At 39.7% G+C, this 23,415-nt stretch overlaps 1 protein-coding gene across 1 annotated transcript in view; it reads left to right on the top strand.

The window, feature by feature from the left end:
* LOC126167697 (4-hydroxyphenylpyruvate dioxygenase) overlaps positions 1 to 23,415 on the top strand; it is a 132,069-nt gene that overhangs the window by 99,232 nt on the left and 9,422 nt on the right. Inside the window, exons 5-10 of the mRNA XM_049920494.1 lie at positions 10,302 to 10,427; positions 10,515 to 10,604; positions 10,702 to 10,805; positions 20,385 to 20,462; positions 20,538 to 20,652; positions 22,436 to 22,555. Of these exons, the coding sequence (XP_049776451.1) occupies positions 10,302 to 10,427; positions 10,515 to 10,604; positions 10,702 to 10,805; positions 20,385 to 20,462; positions 20,538 to 20,652; positions 22,436 to 22,555 (633 nt within the window). The remainder of the gene's footprint in view (positions 1 to 10,301; positions 10,428 to 10,514; positions 10,605 to 10,701; positions 10,806 to 20,384; positions 20,463 to 20,537; positions 20,653 to 22,435; positions 22,556 to 23,415) is intronic.

A 23,415-nucleotide genomic window follows, 5' to 3' on the forward strand; every position in this document is an offset into this window, starting at 1 on the left:
AGTGTAGGAGATCGCTCCCCACACCATGATGCCGTGTGTTGGCCCTGTGTGCCTCGGTCGTATGCAGTCCTGATTGTGGCGCTCACCTGCACGGCGCCAAACACGCATACGACCATCATTGGCACCAAGGCAGAAGCGACTCTCATCGCTGAAGACGACACGTCTCCATTCGTCCCTCCATTCACGCCTGTCACGACACCACTGGAGGCGGGCTGCACGATGTTGGGGCGTGAGCGGAAGACGGCCTAACGGTGTGCGGGACCGTAGCCCAGCTTCATGGAGACGGTTGCGAATGGTCCTCGCCGATACCCCAGGAGCAACAGTGTCCCTAATTTGCTGGGAAGTGGCGGTGCGGTCCCCTACGGCACTGCGTAGGATCCTACGGTCTTGGCGTGCATCCGTGCGTCGCTGCGGTCCGGTCCCAGGTTGACGGGCACGTGCACCTTCCGCCGACCACTGGCGACAACATCGATGTACTGTGGAGACCTCACGCCCCACGTGTTGAGCAATTCGGCGGTACGTCCACCCGGCCTCCCGCATGCCCACTATATGCCCTCGCTCAAAGTCCGTCAACTGCACATATGGTTCACGTCCACGCTGTCGCGGCATGTTACCAGTGTTAAAGACTGCGATGGAGCTCCGTATGCCACGGCAAACTGGCTGACACTGACGGCGGCGGTGCACAAATGCTGCGCAGCTAGCGCCATTTGACGGCCAACACCGTGGTTCCTGGTGTGTCTGCTGTGCCGTGCGTGTGATCATTGCTTGTTCAGCCCTCTCGCAGTGTCCGGAGCAAGTATGGTGGGTCTGACACACCGGTGTCAATGTGTTCTTTTTTCCATTTCCAGGAGTGTATTAATCATCTTCTTCAAGAAGGTGATGATTTCTTCCTAAAATTATGCCCCAAAGTGAGATCCATTCTGTCAGAGATTTTGCCCACCGCATCTAGATTAGCTTTTCGTTGTCCTCCCAATCTCTGCTATATCCTTGTCAGACCCTATGCTCCTTCTGCACTCATCTCCCTACCCTATGGCTCCTAACCCTGTGACTGCCCCCACTACAAGACTTGCCCTATGCTTTCTCCTACCACCACTTATTCCAGCCCTGCAAGTGGCAAACCATATACTGTCAAAGGGAGAGCCACCTGTTATGTAAATGCTGTTCAGCTTTTTACATCAGCATGGCTACCAGCCAGTTATCAGTCAGGATGAATGGACATAGGCAGAGGATGTATACTGACAACACACAATGTCCTGTTGCAGAGCATGCTCTACAACATGACAGCCATGACCTCAGTGCTTGTTTCACCACACACACCCCATCTAGATTCTTCCTCCAGACACAGTTTCTCAGAACTCTGCACGTGAGAACTGGTGCTACAGCTTTCCTTGGTTTTTGCATCTTTCTGCCTTAATTTACTTTAATTCATTCTGTTCCAGCATTTATTCACAGTAACTGCTTCTTTCTTCACTCCATTTTATGTTTTTACATCTTTCATTTTCTGACCTGTCTATTTTTCACCGACCCCACTCCCACCTCTGTTACATACAATGCACTTAGCTTTTCACTCTTATTACCTCATGCACAATGTTTTAGTAGTTATCTCAATCTTGCATATTACCCTGTCTTCCACCTTTACGCTCTCAGGTTTTCAAATCTCGTCTGGTGCAGTTCCCAACAATTAGTCTTTCCTTCTTATCCCATCCGGCAAGTCTTCCATGACCTGGGCCTCTGGGTGACTTTTCTGAACTGTACCCCTTTTTGTAAACCTCTCCAGTCCTTTCCTTTCACCACTCTTCCTTCCCCTGCAATTTATCTGCCAGAAGAAGAAGCCACTGGTGCTAAAAGCTTGTAAAAGTTAAACCTTTTTGTGTGTATGTTCTCCTGCCACTGCTTGGTGAGTAGATTTTTTATCTATCAATTTACGATATACTATCAATAATTGATTATTTTCATTTGTATACATCTCTCACATAATTTTTCACATCTGACATTGCCAAGATAACTTTATTTATCTTCTGCTGACTGGAATTTTTCAGAACTTTTGTGTTAAATGGCTAGACTAAGTACCATATCTCCCCATTTAGTCAGAATGTGTTTGCTTTCATTTTCTGTGTGTGATTGATAATGTATGTCAGTGCAGTTGTAGTTGCACCATAAGAGTGTGAATCAAAATTCATGCACATAATATAATTCATGCATGTCGTATTGCCATTCTCATGATAAGCATAAAATGTAGTGTGTAGGAAGATTTATTATGACAGTAGTTCTTATACAGAACTTCAGAACCTGTCACTTCTCAGTGAACTTTTTTCCATTCATATAGAAGCCTTACATCATAGTCAGTATGACGTGCTGCGCATGTGCAGACCAAGGCTCAGCCTGTCTCAGCTTTGCCCTGTCCTTCTCAGAACTGCTCAGTACAATGCAACATTTCATTAATTAAAACTTCCAGGCTGAATTGTCGTGGTCCATATATAAAACTTCTTCTCCTTCCTGACGTTTCGTTGCCGGCTGCGGGCAACATCTTCTGAGGTGAGTCGGCGACTGCTGGGCGCTGGTGGTCCCGCTTATATAGAGCGCTTAGATGGTGCCAACACTCGTCACGTGCTTTCGACTTTAAAACTCTCTCTGGCTAGTGCCATCTCTCTCGATTACAGGTAATCAATTGTCACGTCGTTGATACAAAGTCGAACGCCATATCTTGTCTAGTTTTAATCCTTCTTCTTTTCTATTAAAACTATTTCTGTGCTTATAGATCTCTATGGCTTCTCTATACATGTGAGTGTAATAATGTGAGGTCCTAGCTATCATGTTTGTCTCACTAAATTTTATTTCGTGATCACCGTCTTTGAAAATGTGTTCCGCTACAGCTGATTTTTCAATCTGTCCCATCTACAGTTCCTTTAGTGTTCCGTTAGGCGGGTATTACACTCACATGTATAGAGAAGCTATAGAGATCTATAAGCACGGAAATAATTTTAATAGAAAAGAAGAAGGATTACAACTAGACAAGATATGGCATTCGATTTTGTACCAACGACGTAACAATCGATTACCTGTAATCGAGAGAGATGGCACTAGCCAGAGATAGTTTTTAAGTTGAAAGCACATGACGAGTGGTGGCGCCATCTAAGTGCTCTATATAAGTGGGACCACCAGCACCTAGCAGTCGCCGACTTACCTCAGAAGATGTTGCCCGCAGCCGGCAACGAAATGTCAGGAAGGAGAAGAAGTTTTATATATGGACCATGGCAATTCAGCCCGGAAGTTTTAATTAATGAAGATGCCGGCCATGAAAGCTTACATGCTATGAATGCAACATTTCATTTACCAGTGCAACATGCCATAATTCCTTGTGGCATTTGGTGTGGCATTTTGCAGGCAGAATGATTTTCTTCAGTTTCACAGAATAATGGTGTCTTTTGCTATTTAATCACAGATCAAATGGTTGTTTGCACAAAAAGAGGCAGTGTTGTGATCTATCATCCCAACATAAAAATGAATGGCAAACACGGAAGGAAAGGAAGATAATTTTCAATATCTGTTATGTATTTGCAGAATCAATGGGTAACACAGATTTAGTATGGAATGGCATTACAACACCAAGCAGAAAGAATTTATAGATTTAGTTGATGATGAAAAAGCAAAAAATTGCACCAACTGACCAAAAAATCATATGGGGTTTATTGTTCCGTATATCAAGCAGCACCTTTTGCTAAATTTACAAGCATGGAGCATGTGATGAAATTGGTGGCAGAAACAGCAAGCATTACTAGATCCTCAGTTGTAACTATTGAAAGGAAGAGTATACATTTTACAGGGTGAGTCACTAACTATTGCCACCTAGAATAACTCCAAAAGTATGATAGTAGCTGAAAAGTCTGTGGGTCAAATGTTGCTGATACGATGTTGGTGTTTTGTTGCTAGGTGGGGTTGTATCAGAGATGTGAAGGTCAACTTTTTTTTTTGATAGGATGCTATAGTTTTGTACTTATTTTCTGATAGCGGCTATCGAGATGAATCCAATGATGTGTAACAGTAAGGTCTTTGAAGTTCAACGAAGGTCAAAAAGGTGGCATGAATATCCATTTACAGAGGATGTTCGAAGTGATGACCATTGGTATCAGTGCAGTGCTGCAAATCTTCTTATCATGGATTGAGTGGTATTCCTTATCGCTTCAGAACTTATCAAAGCACATCTCTGACAATTCTCGCTCGCATATTGTGCAAATAGCAAAATATTCACTGAATGTGGTCTATCCATCTAACATGCCATTGACATGTAAACTCCATTCGACGATTTTGCAATACAACACTAATAGGAATGGTAAGACTAGTATTGTCGAATCATGTGAATGTGAATTATGTATTCCTTCAAAGGACAAGTCGATATGCTTCTCATTTACTGAAAAAGCCGACAAAATTCAGTGAGACCTAGAGACTTATACACTGAAAGGTATCCTCAACATACTCACCCTACATGTTGTATATTTAAATATGTGTAAGATAAATTGAGAACAACTGGACCTTTAATGCATCGGAAACATATCCTGCAAAGGAAAGTTACTAACGAGGAAATGAAAATTAGTACTCTTGCCACTGTGGTTCGAGATCCTTGCATTAGTTCACGTCAATTCGTAAATGAATCTGGCATGAGACAGAATAATGTTGTTTGTATTCTGCATCCCCATAAATATCATCCTTACCATATCAGTCTCCACCAAGAATTCACAGGTATGGATTGTATGTGTCGCATTGAATTCTGCCGATGGGCTCAACTTCAGATGCAGAGGGATGACACGTTTATTAATTTGATTTTATTCACTGATGAGGCTACATTTACGAACCATGGAAATGTTAATTTGCATAACCTTCATTACTGGGCAACTGAAAATCAATGTTGGCTGTGGCAAGTTGCACACCAAAAACCATGGTCGGTGGATGTACAAGGTGCATTCAAGTTCTAAGGCCTCCGATTTTTTTTCTCCAGACTGGAAAGAGATAGAAACATGCGCATTGTTTTAAAATGAGGCCGCGTTCATTGTCAATATGTCCCAGAGATGGCAGCACCGTACGGCAGATGGAACTTTACCGCCAGTGCCGAGAATGAGAACTGTTTTAAATACTTAAAATGGCGACGTTTTCCTTACTTGAAAAGCGTGCAATCATTCGTTTTCTGAATTTGCGTGGTGTGAAACCAATTGAAATTCATCGACAGTTGAAGGAGACATGTGGTGATGGAGTTATGGATGTGTCGAAAGTGCGTTCATGGGTGCGACAGTTTAATGAAGGCAGAACATCGTGTGACAACAAACCGAAACAACCTCGGGCTCGCACAAGCCGGTCTGACGACATGATCGAGAAAGTGGAGAGAATTGTTTTGGGGGATCGGCAAATGACTGTTGAACAGATCGCCTCCAGAGTTGGCATTTATGTAGGTTCTGTGCACACAATCCTGCATGACGAAAATGCGAAAACTGTCATTCAGGTGGGTGCCACGAATGCTGACGGACGACCACACAGCTGCCCGTGTGGCATGTTGCCAAGCAATGTTGATGCGCAACGACAGCATGAATGGGACTTTCTTTTCCTCGTTTGTGACAATGGATGAGACGTGGATGCCTTTTTTCAATCCAGAAACAAAGCGCCAGTCAGCTCAACGGAAGCACACAGATTCACCGTCATCAAAAAAATTTCGGGTAACCGCCAGTGCTGAAAAAATGATGGTGTCCATGTTCTGGGACAGTGAGGGCGTAATCCTTACCCATTGCATTCCAAAGGGCACTACGGTAACAGGTGTATCCTATGAAAATGTTTTGAAGAACAAATTCCTTCCTGCACTGCAACAAAAACGTCCGGGAAGGGCTGCGTGTGTGCTGTTTCTCCAAGACAATGCACCCGCACATCGAGCTAACGTTACGCAACAGTTTCTTCGTGATAACAACTTTGAAGTGATTCCTCATGCTCCCTACTCACCTGACCTGGCTCCTAGTGACTTTTGGCTTTTTCCAACAATGAAAGACACTCTCCATGGCCGCACATTCACCAGCCGTGCTGCTATTGCCTCAGTGATTTTCCAGTGGTCAAAACAGACTCCTAAAGAAGCCTTCGCCGCTGCCATGGAATCATGGCGTCAGCGTTGTGAAAAATGTGTACGTCTGCAGGGCGATTACGTCGAGAAGTAACGCCAGTTTCATCGATTTCGGGAGAGTAGTTAATTAGAACTTGAATGCACCTCGTATGGTGTGGGATTCTGGAGCACAGAATTATAGGCCCCTATTTCATAGAAGCAAATCTTAATGGTAGGAAGTACACCACATTCCTGCAAGAAACATAAGGTCTGTTATTGGAAGAAATGCCGTTAGGAACAAGGAACTGAATGTAGTATCAATACGATGGGTGTCCAGCACATTTTTCGCTGATGGCTAGAAATGAGTTGCGGAGACAATTCCCAAATCCTTGGATTGGACACGGAGGAGATGTGTCATGGCCAGCTTGCTCGCCAGACTTGACGCCTCTGGATTTTTTCTTGAGGGGATTCGTAAAAGACATTGTTTATAAAAATATTCCAACTACACCTGAAGATATGCGAGAGAGAATTGTCAGAGCATGTGCTTCGATAAGTGCAGATGTGATAAGGAATACAACTCAACCCACGATAAGAAGATTGCAGTACTGCATTGATACCAATGGTCATCATTTCAAACGCATTCTGTAAATGTACCAATACCAGAGAAGAAAAGTTGCTACTCACTCACCATATAGCAGAGATGCTGAGTCATGATAGGCACAACCAAAAGATCCACACAATTATAGCTTTCGGACACACACACACGCACACACACACACCACTCATTTGGTCAGCTCTCTGAGACTGCAGATGTGTGTGCAAGTTGTGTTTGTGTGTGTGTGTGTGTGCATATGTGTTTGTATCTACTGCTGACAAAGACTTTAATGGCCAAAAGCTATAATTGTGTGAATCTTTTTGTTGTGCCTGTCGCAACTCAGTATCTCCGCTATACGGCGAGTAGCAACTTTCTGCCAGCCAGTGTGGCCGAGCGGTTCTAGGCGCTTCAGTCTGGAACCGCGTGACCGCTACGGTCGCGGGTTCGAGTCCTGCTTTGAGCATGGATGTGTGTGATGTCCTTAGATTAGTTAGGTTTAAGTAGTTCTAAGTTCTAGGGGACTAATGACCTCAGATGTCCAATCCCATAGTGCTCAGAGTCATTTCATTCAAGCAACTTTCCTTCTCTGGTATTGTTACATTCCATCCTGGATTTTCGATTGTTTGACATTCTGTAAATGGACGTTCACGCCTCCTTTGTGACCTTCGTTGACCTTCAAAGATCTTACAGTTACACATCATTGGATTCATCTCGATAGCCACAATCATAAAATAAGTACCAAACTATAGCATACCCTTTAAGAAACCAAAGTTGACCTTCATATCTCTGAAGCGACCCCAACTAGCAATCAAAAACCAACATCATATCGTGGCCCCTGTTGTCCCTTGCAACTTTTGTCCCATAGACTTTTCAGCTCCTATCATAGTTTCAGAGTTATTCTTGATGGCAATAGTTAGCAGCTCGCCGTGGATATTACTGCAAAGAATTTTGGTTAAGTCAAGGTGCATGCCTGGAACAAGTTTTCAATTTAAGACCGTTTATTTTTCAGTTTCTTATGGAAAAAGGAGAGCAGGAATGAAAATTAGAACATCCAGAATGAATTGCAGACCTCTCACTTTAAGTAGACTTGGCTGCAAACTATCCACAATAAAACTTTGCAAGTTGAGAAACAACTTACTTCTGATTTGGTGAGGATAAATTTAAAAATAAAATCACTTTCTGGAAGGAGCAACTTCTGACAAATAATCATCCATTTCTCTGAGCTTGCTGGCATTAAGGAAAGTGCAAATTTTGAGGAATTCATTGTGGCACTGAAAGAATTACAGGAATAGATTTCTGAATGTTTTGAGGACAATGCCAGTCTTACATCTGTTACTTAGCTATTTTTGAGACTGTTTGCTGTTTCAGGAGAAAGTGCCTCTGTGCATGTGCAGATGGTACCAACTGATCTGCAGTGATATTTCTGTATAGAAGGTAAATTTGTTAAGGATGAAACTATCCCAGGCCTCTAAGTTCTTTTCCTCAGGAAGACTTTCCACTTCTCCATAATGGAGTTGCAAACATGATACAATATTTTGATCACATATATGTATGAAAGGCTTTTTTGATTATGGAAGTGATCAATTATATGGCAACCAGAGTGCCAAAAATTTGCAAAAAGCTGTGTGTCTGTCCATATGCCAATAGTCTGTAACAATTATAAATTTCATTATGTCTTCACTAAAGCAAAAACATTAAATAATACTGAAGCTAGAATTTTCTGGCAGATTAAAACTGCATGCCGGACCACGATTCGAACTCGAGATATTTGCGAAGGGCAAGGGTCCTGAGTTTGAGTCTTGCAAGGAAGTTTTGTATCAGCACACACTGCTGCAAAGAGAAAATTTGATTCTGGAAACAGCCCCCAGGCTGTGGCTAAGCAGTGTCTCTGCAATATTTTTTTCTTTTGGGAGTGCCAGTCCTGCAAGTTTTACAGAAGAACTTCTGTGAAGTTTGGAACGTAGGATATTAGCTACTGGCAGAAGTGAAGCTATAAGCAGGGGTCGTGAGTCATGCTTGAGTAGCTCAGTCCGTAGAGCACTTGCCTTTGAAAGGCAAAAGTCCTGAGTTTGAGTCTCGGTCTGGCACACAGTTTTAAGCTGCCAGGAAGTTTCATACCAGTGCACACTCTGCTGCAGAGTGAAAACTTCATTCCGAATATTAAAGCTTTTTTTGTTTGTAATCTGTGTTGTTGTTGTTGTTGTTGTGGTCTTCAGTCCAGAGACTGGTTTGATGCAGCTCTCCCTGATACTCTATCCTGTGCAAACTTCTTCATCTCCCAGTACCTACTGCAACCTCCATCCTTCTGAATCTGCTTAGTTTATTCATCTCTTGGTCTCCCTCTATGATTTTTACCCTCCACGCTGCCCTCTAATACTAAATTGGTGATCCCGTGATGCCTCAGAACATGTCCTACCAACCGATCCCTTCTTCTAGTCAAGTTGTGCCACAAACTCCTTTTCTCCCCAATTCTATTCAATACCTCCTCATTAGTTATGTGATCTACCCATCTAATCTTGAGCATTCTTCTGAAGCACCACATTTCGAGAGCTTCTATTCTCTTCTTGTCTAAACTATTTATCGTCCATGTTCCACTTCCATACCTGGCTACACTCCATACAAATACTTCCAGAAACAACTTCCTGACACTTAAATCTATACTCGATGTTAACAAATTTCTCTTCTTCAGAAACGCTTTCCTTGCCATTGCCAGTCTACATTTTATATCCTCTCTACTTCGACCATCATCAGTTATTTTGCTCCCCAAATAGCAAAACTCATTTACTACTTTAAGCGTCTCATTTCCCAATCTAATTCCCGCAGCATCACCCAATTTAATTCGACTACATTCCACTGTCCTCATTTTGCTTTTGTTGATGTTCATCTTATATCCTCCTTTTAAGACACTGTCCATTCCATTCAGCTGCTCTTCCAAGTCCTTTGCTGTCTCTGACAGAATTACAATGTCATCAACGAACCTCAAAGTTTTTATGTCTTCTCCATGGATTTTAATTCGTACCCTGAATTGTTATGAAATATCTAACCAGACCACTTGTAAGACGTTCAGTGTTCCTTGCACATCTGCATTGCCATCTGAATGTGGCAAATTCAATTTTCCCCTCTTCCCACTCAGAAAGCAAGGCATGATAGTGGGGAAGTGTGCAGTCAGGTAACAGAATTTAGCCCGTGAGTGGGAAAACTGCAATCATGCAGAAGTTTTAGCCATCCCTGCCTCAGATCAATGAGAATTTGTTCTTAAAGCAATATCATTGTGTGTGTGTGTGTGTGTGTGTGTGTGAGGGGGGTTGGGCAGGGGGGGCGGGAGCACTTGCTTGTACTCATGCACACCTTCACTCATGTGTTTGCGATCAGATTACACTGAATTTCATCACAAAATTTTATATAGTTCATAAAGATGCTGTGGCCTTTTGATTATCTCTTTTATCTGCATCAGTATATATGTCCTATAAAGAGATTTACAGTATCATTTGTCTATATTTTAAATGAAGATCTATATAAATCCAAAAAGGGAAGAATATGAAGGATAGATGAAACTGGACTACATTAACAAATAAAATTTTATTTCAAATAACAATAACATATTTAGCTTATTAGCATCTTAATCTGTAACAGATCCTGTTCCAATTTGTTTCTGCATATGAGCCCAATAATGAAGAAATGGGCAAGCACTTGGTGAAACATGGAGATGGAGTGAAAGATGTTGCATTTACAGTTGAAGATCTTGACACAATTGTAAAGGTAAGTATACTGCAGAAACTTTTAGTATATAATGAAATTATTTTGTTTTAGTTACAATAGATTTTATATTTTTATGTGTCCTTTCAGAGAGCCAAAGAACGTGGTGCAGTTATTGTTAAAGATATTTGGGAAGAAAGTGATGATGATGGAATTGTTCGATTTGCAACAGTACAAACAGTAAGTAATAAAAATTAATATTCACATAGGAAGTACAGCCAATGGTTATTCTACAATGCATATATAAATTTCTTTTGAATTTATAAATATTTTACAGTATGGGGACACAACACACACTTTTGTGGAACGTGGCAATTACAAGGGTGCTTTTCTGCCAGGCTTCAGGAAAGTTACAAGTAAAGATGGCCTTAGTAAAATATTGTAAGTATTTCAAAGAAGTTTCCTTTTTATAGGATGGAGGCATTAAAAAAAAATAGGAAGCAAATAATTACAGAAAAGGAATTTAATTTCAGACGGCAGGAAATTAAAAAACACAGTGCAAAGGTGAAAAAATCACAGGACTTTGGATGAGTGGTTCCTTTGTATAGCAATAGAGATGTGAAACAGATATGCAGATATTGGGCAGGATAGTCACCTAAGATAAAATGCCAAGAGAGAGACAGCATAACAACAGGATGTGGTGGAGTACCAACAATGAAATCTTAAATCTAGTTATATCCAAGACTGGAAAATTGTAGGGGAGGGGGTAGAGAGTTAGCTATTATATCTGGTAGGTATTGCAATAAAATAGCCAGAAATAAGGGGAAGAGCTATAGGGGGAAAGAAAACACAGAAACTAGGGAGGAAGCATAGATGATATTCACTTTTTGCATGGTTGTAACCCATATAATAACTTTCTGATGTCAAACAGCACCCTGGCCATGACATTGATCCCAAGATGACCCACAACTGGTCTCAGTTAGCCTATACAAATGATGGTGTATGTTATCTTCCACATTAAAATAAATCTCAAAACATAACAACTGTTTATTTAGTCTGAACATAGCAGAAACTGATAATAAGAGATAACCTAACAATGAACTGGTGGGATGGAACATGAAGAAGAAGTGAGAAAGAGGAGCAGGGATGGGAGAGAGGAGAGAGAAATACTATGAAAAGAGGAGTGCAAATGTGGGAAAAAGGGGAACAGCATGGAAAACATCACAAGACGAAAGGGCAATAACAAGGGCTATTGAAGAAGTCAACTAAAAATAGGGAATAGTAGAGACTTAGGTCAGGTGTCTGTGAGAACAGGGTATGTGCTGAAGGGACAGGTTCCACCTCTATAGCCCAGTGTAGCCGATGCTGAGAAGAAGCAGAGGGGAAGTTCCAAATGCACTGTATACTGAAGCTGTTGCTGAAATCATTTGTGTTGTGGGATGCAGCATGTTCAACAATCAGGTGATGAAGTTTCTTGTTAGTGACAATTTGGCAGAGGACAGCTAGTTAATTGTCATACAAACTGCCAAGTAATCAGACCATGTATGGCATATTATGTGGATAATTTTACATACCTCCCTAGTTCTGATTAGGTAGGAAAGGTCTTCAATTTGATTTCAGTATGATTGGTGAATGGGTATATGAGTTGTCAATAGCGAAATGATCCATCCAGTGGAATATTTGCTCCAGGGATAACATAAGGATGGATGTAATATACTATATTACATAGGTTGTGTGGACAATGGAATAGTACTTTGTGGGATTTGAGTAGGATTCTTGGTATGCCATATTTCATCTTTAGGTGTAACAAGAGGAAGTCAAAGCTCTGTTCTGGGTGGTACTGGGTCATGAAGGAAACACCTATCAGTGCTGCTTGAACAATGCAGAAACTATATTCCTGCACTAACTAGGCAGGGTATTATCTGTAACTCTTCAGGCTTTCCCGGCGATCTAATGACATCTTGGGTTGTCGGGTGTTCTGCCGGATATCAGCGTCGTACTTGCACGATATTTCGGTCACGTAGCTCGAGACCTTCATCAGGTGCGACCTGAGACTCAGGTCGCACCTGATGAAGGTCTCGAGCTACGTGACCGAAATATCGTGCAAGTACGACGCTGATATCCGGCAGAACACCCGACAACCCAAGATGTCAGGGTATTATATGTCTGTGAAGGCTCTGTCAAGGTTAACAGCCCATTTTGATAACTCCTGCTTCCCACTGAAGATGTGGTGTCCATGAGTTCCAAGACTATGTAAGATGGGGACTCGTGTGGAACAGGTGACAGCTGTCAAAATGAGGGCACTATTAATGCTATTATTTTATATGGACAAGGGTCTTTATGGTGTAAACAGAGAGTGGAAATTACTATCCAGGGAGAAAGCTAGTTTAGAAGAAAAGGTGAATCAGATTTGGTTGTAGATGTCACAGTTTTCAAGAAAAGAGCAGAGGGTCAAAATTATGAAGATATCATCAATGAATTTGAACCAGGCAAGGGATTTGAAATGGTGAACAGATAGGAAGCACTCCTCTATTTGACCATATACTCACTGGCATAGGAAGATGCAGTGCAAGTACCTATGGCACTTCCACATATTTGTTTGTGTAACTGGGTTTCAAAGTAGACGTAATTCTTGGTTAGAATGTAAAAGACCTCTGCCTAAACAGAGAATGGAAGAAACAGTTATGTGAAAATCTAGCTTTTCTCACTAGCAAGAGCAAAGTAAAATACCATTCACAAAACTACTGAGAGGAGAACAAGAAAGGAAAAGTAAAAGAGATAGCGAAGGAAATGATTAAAACAGTACAAACTGCTAATGATCAGCAGATCTCAAAGAAAAAGGCAGAAAATGTAGGAAATAAATCAAAACAGTGAAAAATACAATTGACCAGTAGTTCAGGATAACAGAGAAGAAGATATCTGGGGAATTAACAGTGATGTGAACCAAACAAACTACACACAAGAACATCAATCAGTTCAACTTTGAATCTGTTTTATTTGTCAAAAATGTTGTACCAGTGACTGCAGAATCTTATGCTTTTCGAAGACCTGCAACTGCAATGGAAATAACTCAAACATCAGCACTAATCACTCTGACAGCAGAAAAAACTTCAACAGGATCTGCAACCACCTCAACAATATCAACAACAAGATCAGATTAGATTAGATTTACTTTCATTCCAATTGATCCTTAGTGAGGAGGTCCTCCAGAATGTAGAACATGTCAGAAAAACAGTAACACAGGACAAATATTTACAAGTAAAACAAAAAAGTTAATGTATCTTCCACAGGTCCCAAGGGGAATGATCAGCTTTATTTTTTTATTTTTTTATTTTTTTTTAATGAACACTATTTCATTTATATATCTATCCAATTAAATAATGTTATCGATAATTGATTGTTTTTGCTGTTACTGAGAGAGATGTATCATCAGGATACATGATTACATTTTCTTTTACTAATGTTGGCATGTCAGTCACATATAATATAAACATTAGTGGACTAAGTATTAAGCCTTGTGCTACCCCATACTTTACTAATTGAAAATCAGAGTAAAATGTTTCCACCATATTGCTTACCTTTTCTACGCATTGTTCTCTCTCTTCTACAAATGATTTTGTTAAAACGGCTTTTGACAGAACTTTGATGGGATGTTGGGAAGAGATGAAGACTGATTCTTTCCTTCTCATCCTGTACAGTAAGTCTCCCCTGACCCGCAGTTCTGGGTGACTTTCCCAAAATCACCCCTTTTCCTAGACCTCTCCAATCCTTTTCCTTCACCCTTCTTCCTTCCCCTTCAACCCTTCTGCCTGAAGAAGGAGCCACTGGCTTTCAAAGCTTGCCAGTCACAACAGTCTTTTATGTGTGTGTTCCGCCGCCACTTGGCAGGTAGATTTTTTATCTATCCAATTGAATAATCTCTCTTAGTAAGTAATAGCTCAATCAATGGTTTAGAAACAAGAACTATCATGGGCATAGAAAGGACAAATGAATATTTAAGTAAAAACAATCTATTTATGAATGAAAACAATTAACATGGAAATATTTGGACAGAGAACAACAAACAAAGAGGAACTAAATATAAGTCTTAGGGGGTATACTGATAACAAAAGTTAACAGTAGAAAATTCCCAGGATTGACAATAGACATATTTACGATTTTGACAAATCATATATGAAAGACACGCTTAAAAATAAACAACAGTGTATTTTAAATGAAGAAAATGTCTCACACAGTTGATGTAGATATACTATTAAAGATGTACTATGGATTAATTCATCCACATCTACAGTACTGTATAATAATATGCTGTGTTACAGCAAATGCCCATATAAACCAATTGCTGAAGCTGCAGTAAAAGCAATCAGGTGTATTGGAAGGCTATGACAAAGAGAATCTTATAAAACCAAATTCAAAGAATTTTAAAATTTTGACAGTCCCCTCCATCCATATATATGAAGTTATAATGTATTTCAAATTAAATTGTACATTAATGCTAAATAGAGAACTACAAAACTACAGCAGAAGAGTTAAAGATGACTGTCACATCAACAGTACCTGGCTACAACTGCCGCGCGGGGTTAGCTGAGCGGTCTAAGGTGCTGCAGTCGTGGACTGTGCGGCTGGTCCCGGCGGAGGTTCGAGTCCTCCCTCGAGCATGTGTGTGTGTGTGTGTGTGTGTGTGTGTGTGTGTGTGTGTGTGTGTGTGTGTGTGTGTGTGTGTATGTTTGTCCTTAGGATAATTTAGGTCAAGTAGTGTGTAAGCTTAGGGACTGATGACCTTGGCAGTTAAGTCCCATAAGATTTCACACACATTTTTTTTTTTACTACAACTGGTTGATACAGACCCTATTAAAGCTGAGTGCTTATTATGCAGCAGACTACCAAACAGTTAAAAAATATAAAAGCAGTACCAATTTTCAAAACAAAATTAACACAGTACTTAAAAAACAGCATTTTGAACAGTGTTAAGAGATATTTTGAGACTAGTCCAAGAGAACTAGAAAGAATTCGCAGTACTAAAACAATATCCTTAGAAATGTGCAACAGATACTGTGTCAGTGAAAAAAGAAACATGAATTTTTTCACATGTTTAATTAACACTCTAGCATTGCAGCAGAAACTGAGATTAGATACCTATAACTAGTAAATTAAATTTGCCTATGTTTTCATTAATTACTATACACATATGTAGAAGTAAGTCTACTGTAAAATTGTTATTTATCCTGTACCTGTAATTGTTAATGAATATTGAAATATCTAGTATTGCTCTAAACAGTGATGAGACAATAATGAATAAAGAAATAAAATTTGTTGGCCAAAGTATTAGAAAGATGTTGGTGAGTTTGGAAAAACTGTGAAAGATATTAATGTATGGTAGTAAGGCTACGGGTATGTAGCATGCTGGTATACAGTGACAGGGTACCTACAATAACAAGAAAGAAGTCTGATGGCATTGTAGTGTGAATAGCGAACAGGTACTGGAGCTGTCTAGTGTGTAGTAAGGGAGACTATGAACAATGGGTAGGACTCACTAACTAGTGAAGATGAAGGATCATTTGTGGAAGCATTGTAACCAACCAAGATGAGGTGAGCTGTAGCGAGACCATAGAGAGATGGCTGTGGAGCTTTAAAAGCACATAAAATGTTGGAATATGTGAGGTTGTTCATTTGAGATGGTAGATTAGTTCAGGTGACCGGTTTTGGAATAAGCTTAACGTTCTGAGGAGCTGTTGGAAGTGGTGTTGGGCTTCGGGAATGGGTTCATTAATAGTAAGGTTAGAGAACACATTGTAAGACTCTCAAGGAAACTGTTGGCCACATAATCACTGAACTGAAGGGACTGTGCCTGAGTGTCTCTGGAATTAAGACTGTTTCACTTAGATCAATAGAAGAGTACTTGAGAATCATTTTGTAATTGGCTGTTAACACATTCACGATAATATAAGTAGCAGCTGTTACTCCATAGTTTACAGTTCAGATTCAGATTCATCATTCAACATCATTACATGCTACAGACTTATCTTATTAAAAAATGAGCAGGGTAGATATATGGTTGTAACATACCATTGGCTCACATGTTGAAAGGAAACGAGAAGAATGTTATTGTAGGTAAAGAAGATTTTAAATCATTACATCATCTTAGCAACAAGGTCTCCCAGTGGTATGAACTACAACTGATCACTAGCACTATAACAACACTACAGCATTAAGAAAGTAAAAAATACAATTGTATAAAAATTACATTAATAATAAAACAATGAAAATAATCAATTATTGATAAAATAATGCAAATGGATAGATAAGAAATCTACTCATCAAGTGGCAGCAGGGGCACACACTCACACAAAAGAAGTTAATGTTTACAAGCTTTCAGAACCAGTGGCTCCTTCTTCTGGCAGAAAAGTTGAAGGGGAAGGAAGAAGAGTGAAGGAAAAGGACTGGAGAGGTTTAGGGAAAGGGGTACAGTTCAGAAAAGTCACCCAGGGAGACTTACTGGACGGGATGAGAAGAAAAGACTGATGGCTCCTTTCTATGCCAATCTTTTCATGGTTCGCTTGGAGGGGGCTATCCTGCAATCCACAAGCCTTCAGCCCCTGGTTTGGTTCAGATGCATTGATGACATCTTTGCTGTATGGACTCAAGGTGAGGCTGACGTTTTAAAATTCCTAGAATCTCTAAATACCTTCTCCCAATTAAATTTCACGTGGTCCTATTCTGAATCCTGTGGCACTTTCCTTGATGTTGATCTCACCTTCACCGAAGGCCAGCTACACACTACTGTCCACATTAAACCTACTAACAAACAACAGTACTTACATTTTGACAGTTGCCATCCTTTCCCTGTCAAACGTTCCCTTCCATACAGCCTTGGCATTTGTGGCAAACATATTTGTTTGGATGCAGACTCTTTACAGCAATACACCACCAATCTCACTTCATGCTCCACTGGACACAATTATCCCGATAGCCTAGTTCAAAATTAGATTTCCCGGGCCATCACATCCAATTCTGATACTCCTGATGACTCCATAAAACAACTTTGTAGCACACCATTTGTCACTCAGTTTAATCCTGATCTTGAATGTATCAATCAGCTACTTTTCCAAGGCCATGACTTCCTAAAATCATGCCCTGAAATGAGATCAGCTCTGTCTGAGGTTTTACCCACCACACCTGGAATATCTTCTTGTCATCCTCACAATCTCCCCAATATCCTTGTCAGACCCTATGCTCCTTCTGCACCTATCTTCCTCCCATATGGCTCCTACTCCTGTGACTGTCCCAGCTGCAAGACTTGCCTATGCACCCTCCTACCACCACCTATTCCAGCCCTGTAATTGACAAAACATACAATCAAAGGGGGAGCCACCTGTGAAATGACAAGTCATACACCAGCTGTTATGTAAACATTGTTCAGCCTTTTACATCAGCATGACTACGACTCAGGATGAATGGGCACAGGCAGAGGATATATACAGGCTACACATAATATCCTGTTGTAGAGCATCCTGTACAACATGACAGTCATGATGTTGGTGTGTGTTTCACCACTCATGCCATCTGGATTCCTGGATTCTTTCACCAGATGCCAGTTTCTCAGAACTCTGCAGGTGGAAACTGGCACTACAACATGTCCTTGGTTCTCGTCACCCATCTGGCCTTACTTTACATTAATACTTTCCATGTCAGCATTTATTCACAGTAACTACTCCTTTCTTTACTCCGTTTTAGTTTTCTACATCTTTCATTTTGTGAGTTGTCTATTTTTTGCCAACCCCCTTCCCACCTCTGTTACATACAATGCACTTAGCTTATCACTCTTATTAACTTGTGCACAATGTTTTAGTAGTTATCTTTGTCTTGCACATTATCCTGTCTTCCACCTTTAAGCTCTCACATTTCAAACCTTGTTCAGTACAGTCCCCAACAATCAGTCTTTCCTTCTCATCCCGTCCGGTAAGTCTCAGTTGACATGGGGTTCTGGGTGACTTTTCTGAACTGTACTCCTCTCCCTAAACTTCTCCAGTCCTTTTCCTCCACCCCTCTTCCTTTCCCTTCAGGTCTTCTCCCAGAAGAAGGAGGCATTGGCTCCGAAAGCTTGTAAACATTAAATCCTTTTGCATGTATTTTCCCCTGCCGCTGCTTGGAGAGTAGATTTCTTATTTATCCATTTACATTGCATTAATAATAATCAACACAGAGAAGTTAATTCATGATGTGGAGTTTCCTGTCACTTTAAAAGGATGTGATGGCCTGGAAATTGAACTTGGGCCTTTGCTTTTCATAGAAAATACTCTAGGAACGTTCGGAAGTGTAAAATTGTGCACTTCACAAAAAGGAAAAATATAATGTCCTGTGACTAACATCAATGACTCACAGTTGGAATCGTCCGGCTCCTTCAAATACCTGGATATAACACTTCATATCTGGGTGTAATACTTCATAGGGATATGAAACAGATTGATCACATATGTTCAGTCATGGGTAAGTCAGGTGCTAGACTTCAGTTTATTGTTGTGGTACTGGGGAAGTGCAATCAGTCTGTAAAGGACATTGCTTCCAAATCACTCATGCAATCCATTCTAGAATATTGCTCAACAGCATAGAATATTGCTGAACTGCGTAGAACCTGTTCCAAATGGGACTAAAGGGGATACTGAATGTATACGGAGAAGGGTAGCATGATTGGTCACTGATTTGTTTGATCCAAGGGAGAGTGACACTGAGGTGCTGGAGAAACTGAATTGGCAGCCTCTTGAAGATAGATATAAATTGTCCAAAGAAAGCCTATTTACAAAGTTTCAAGAACTAGCTTTAAATGATGACACTAGGAAGATACTACAACATCCTACTTATCACTCACATAGGGATCATGAGGACAAGATTAGATTAATTACAGCACTCACAGAGCCATTTAAACAATCATTCTTCCTGCACTCCATAAGTGAGTGGAATTGAAAGAAATCGTAATAACTGGTACATGACATGTGCCTTGCAGTGATTTGCAGAGTGTAGATGTAGATGTAGATTGGAAGATGGTCATTTCCCCTATGTTGCCTATTTTGCTGGTTACTTGTGGAACACCACTGAGGTTACTTGCGAATATCATATAAGAATGACAACGGAGTTTGTTTCAATATAAGACTCCTCACAGATCAAAACATAACGAATCATTCCTCTGCAATATGAAAGATTTATCCTAAATCTCATGATACAATTACGAATGTTGCTGTTGTAAATTAAGAAGATTGTGTATATCATAATGTAAAATTCAAGGGAATAGTTTCCACAAAGAATTCATGGGATATGAGGTTTTTGATTCCTGACTCATCATTTTTGCAGTAGCACCTAGTGACTTAAATTGGAAACTCGTTTGTGACAACAAATGATAAGCCATAAATTTAAATGTTGCTCTTCTGCTGATGATTTATAAAGCAATGAAGAGTTCATTTTTGCACTTGTGTTAACACAACAGTCAAAGCAAAAAGTAAGGTGTATAAACTAAATTTTTTAACTGCTGACAACAATGTAAAACTGTACTTAAGAGAAAATCATTCTACAGAAAGAAGCAGTATCACTAAAAAATGACATAAAAGATTCCAGAATTTGTAGAGAGCCTTAGAGAGATTTTCAAAACTTTGTAAGCTGTAACAAAAAGAGAAAAGTCTCTTGGAAGATATATTTAATAAGAAGTGGGAGTGTCAAACTTTTATTCTTGTCTGTCTGGTTCTGGGAAATTGCAGTAATTATTCTGAAAGCTAGAAACCTAACATTTGTTTTCATGCATGTCTGTTTCTTGTCTTCTCTTTTTTGCTCTTTTCTAAGTATGAGAGTTTTTGATACTGATTTTTATTTGAGAATCTGCAGAGCTTTTTACTTCTTTCAATTATTTAATTATATATTTTGGAAACTGGTTTCATCTTATTGTTCTGTCTTCACAGATTAGGCCTATCAACCTGTTCTGGCCACAGTTCAAGGAAACTGGTTCTATGTGTTTAAATTCTCTACTTGTTTTAGGCCTCCTGGGAGACTTGATTTCATAGATCATGTTGTTGGAAATCAGCCAGATCTACAAATGGAATCAGTTGCTAAATGGTAAGTTATGTAAACTCTGTTTGAAATACTAATACATGAAAATCACAATTTTGCTAATCCACTTATTAATTACAGGTATGAAAAGAATTTGATGTTTCATAGATTTTGGTCTGTTGATGATTCCCAGATTCATTCACAGTATTCCGCTTTACGATCGATTGTGATGACAAATTGGGAAGAAACAATCAAGGTAAAAGAAAAGTGCTTTAAATGTTAGTTATAATATATTAACATACTAGTTGTAATATACTGCCATCACTATAGAAGAGGGGAATTCATTCATTCATTTTTTTTTCAGCAATGTACCTCACATCTTCAGTCCAAATAAAAACAAGCCTTTTAATTTAGGCATTAAAGGTATTAGATTTTCTTAAAGGCTGCAGAAAATAGGGTTTTTGCAAGTGATTGGATGACATCAAAATCAGGCAGTAATATGTGCATGTGACTGTGATCAAAAGCGAGCAGCTGTTTGGTTATCTCCAGGCTTTGATGAAGGCGTGCAAAAAAAGAAAAGAGTAACAGGCCTCTGAGATATTCAAGTAATACCGACAGAAAAAAGTTAGGCAAGAGTAAGATAAAGAAGAGTTACTATATTACCTATGTCATGTTCCATCAAATTATAAGAATTGGGCTCCATACTGTTACCATAATGTTACATGTGCTTCCCACCACTTATTCTTGTGATGGACATGGTAATTAGACCATTTAGTAATTTTGTATTGCTTGTAATTGAGGAAGACCAAGATGATGTTACACCCATTGCCAAGAAGATAAATACCAAACACCAGTTTGAAGATTGTCATTCTTCTCCAGGAATATTAATATTTCCCGAATGAAGTATTTCACTATAACAAAAAGTGCAGATCTTAGAAATTTCAGAGGTGCAGTTAGGATAGTTGATGTATAAAAATAAGACACACAGTACATACTTTTTGGAACTACTAGTTGCTTCATTGAAGAGGAGAGAGGATTAGGTTGACTAAGGTTAAAAAAAGGAGGATAGGTCTTTCAGACCCCAGGACGAGAGACACCCACCTTTAATGAGGATGAGGCTAGACAAAGATGAAGGCTGATGCATCAGAGAGGGTAGGTCAGAGACAATATAGTGGTAAGCACTTTGCTAGCTTCAGTGTCTAGATAAAGGCTCTAAACTGTGACAATTTCAGGCCAGAGATAAGGACACTAGACTGAAGCTGGCATCTGAAGCTAGCACAGTGCTTACCTGTGTTTCCTCTCTTTCTCTGATGCTTCTTCCATTGATTTATGTCAAGCCTTGTTCTCATTACAGGTAGTTGTCTCCCATCTGGGGACTGTGTGACCTGTCCTTCATTTTTAACCATATCCAATCTTACTTTCTTTCTTCCCCAATAATGGAGCTCTTAGTTCAGTGTGTGTTTTGTTTTCTTTTATATGTGTCATGGATATTTTAATATACAACAACAATTACATGTTTTAAGTCCAGTACAGGAATATAATGGTTGGTTGGTTTGGGGAAGGAGACCAGACAGCGTGGTCATCGGTCTCATCGGATTAGGGAAAGATTGGGAAGGAAGTCGGCCGTGCCCTTTCAGAGGAATCATCCCGGCATTTGCCTGGAGCAATTTAGGGAAATCACGGAAAACCTAAATCAGGATGGCCGGACGCGGGATTGAACTGTCGTCCTCCCGAATGCAAGTCCAGTGTCTAACCACTGCGCCACCCCGCTCGGTGGGAATATAATGATACAGTTAGTATGCAATACATGTGATGGGTCATAACTGTGGTTGACAATGATGGTATGTATTTGACTGTGGACTGGGAATGCTGAGTCATGAAAACAAAGCATATGATCTGTCATGCTGGCAGGAACTTTACAGTAACATTCCTTTAATTTAATAATGTAAACATTACTCAGTCAGTGTACATTCCTTGTGCACTAAACGATGAAATAGATGTAATACTGACTTTTTTTCAACCAAACACTTATTTTTCAGATGCCAATCAATGAGCCTGCTCCTGGAAAGAAGAAGAGCCAGATTGAAGAATATGTAGATTATTATGGAGGAGCTGGAGTTCAGCATATTGCTCTGAACACACAAGATATTATCAGTTCTGTGAGTAATTTCATTTATATTTTTTGCTCATCAAAATAAAATATTTAGTTAATTTAATTTTTGGATTCACAATGCATTTATGCACAAAATTGCCATTATAATCATAAAAAATCAGATGTGCAATTTATTTCTGAGAGTAATCTGAAATGAGGGAAGGAACAGGGATCAGAATGTAATGGTCCATTGATGACCACATCATTTGAGATAGAATACAATATCAGATAGGGAAAGGATTGGGGAAAGAAACTGGATGTGTCTTTTTCACAGGAACCATCATAACAGTCATCATAATTTATTCCAGGAAACCATGGAAAACCTAACTCTGCATGGTTTTATGTGGATTTGAACTCCACTCCTGCATGTGAGTTAAGTAGCTTAACCACTTAGCAGCCTAACGTTGTTGGAAATGAACATACTTATGAGATCCAAACAATAGCATTTGAATTCATTGTTATTGCTATTTAAAATTTATTCATTTATCATTATTGGGAGTTGTAATAAATGTTGAGTGTGTATGTAGAATCAGTGATGTATGTGTGCCATGTTCAGGAATTACAATTAGACAAGTGAGAAGTCTCTTAACTTCTGCTCTTCATCAGTCCACATCTCTCTTTATCTGCAGCTTATGCCAAGTCTCATATGCATGTTTTCATTCTGAATCATATTGCACTGTATCATTATCACTTCCCTTCTTTGAAAAATTAATGATTCAAAATGCTTAGCAAATATAAGATGTTTACTTTTTTCTCTGCAAAATACATTTTGGCACTTTGAGAGTTTGTTCTTTAGGTAAGAGTGTGTCTGTGCCCCTCATTATTTTTTATATGTTCATAGTCAAGAGCCATCCTTAGCTGAGGCCT

The sequence above is a fragment of the Schistocerca cancellata genome, chromosome 1 (assembly GCF_023864275.1).
Source record: "Schistocerca cancellata isolate TAMUIC-IGC-003103 chromosome 1, iqSchCanc2.1, whole genome shotgun sequence".
In the NCBI taxonomy this organism is placed as follows: domain Eukaryota; kingdom Metazoa; phylum Arthropoda; class Insecta; order Orthoptera; family Acrididae; genus Schistocerca; species Schistocerca cancellata.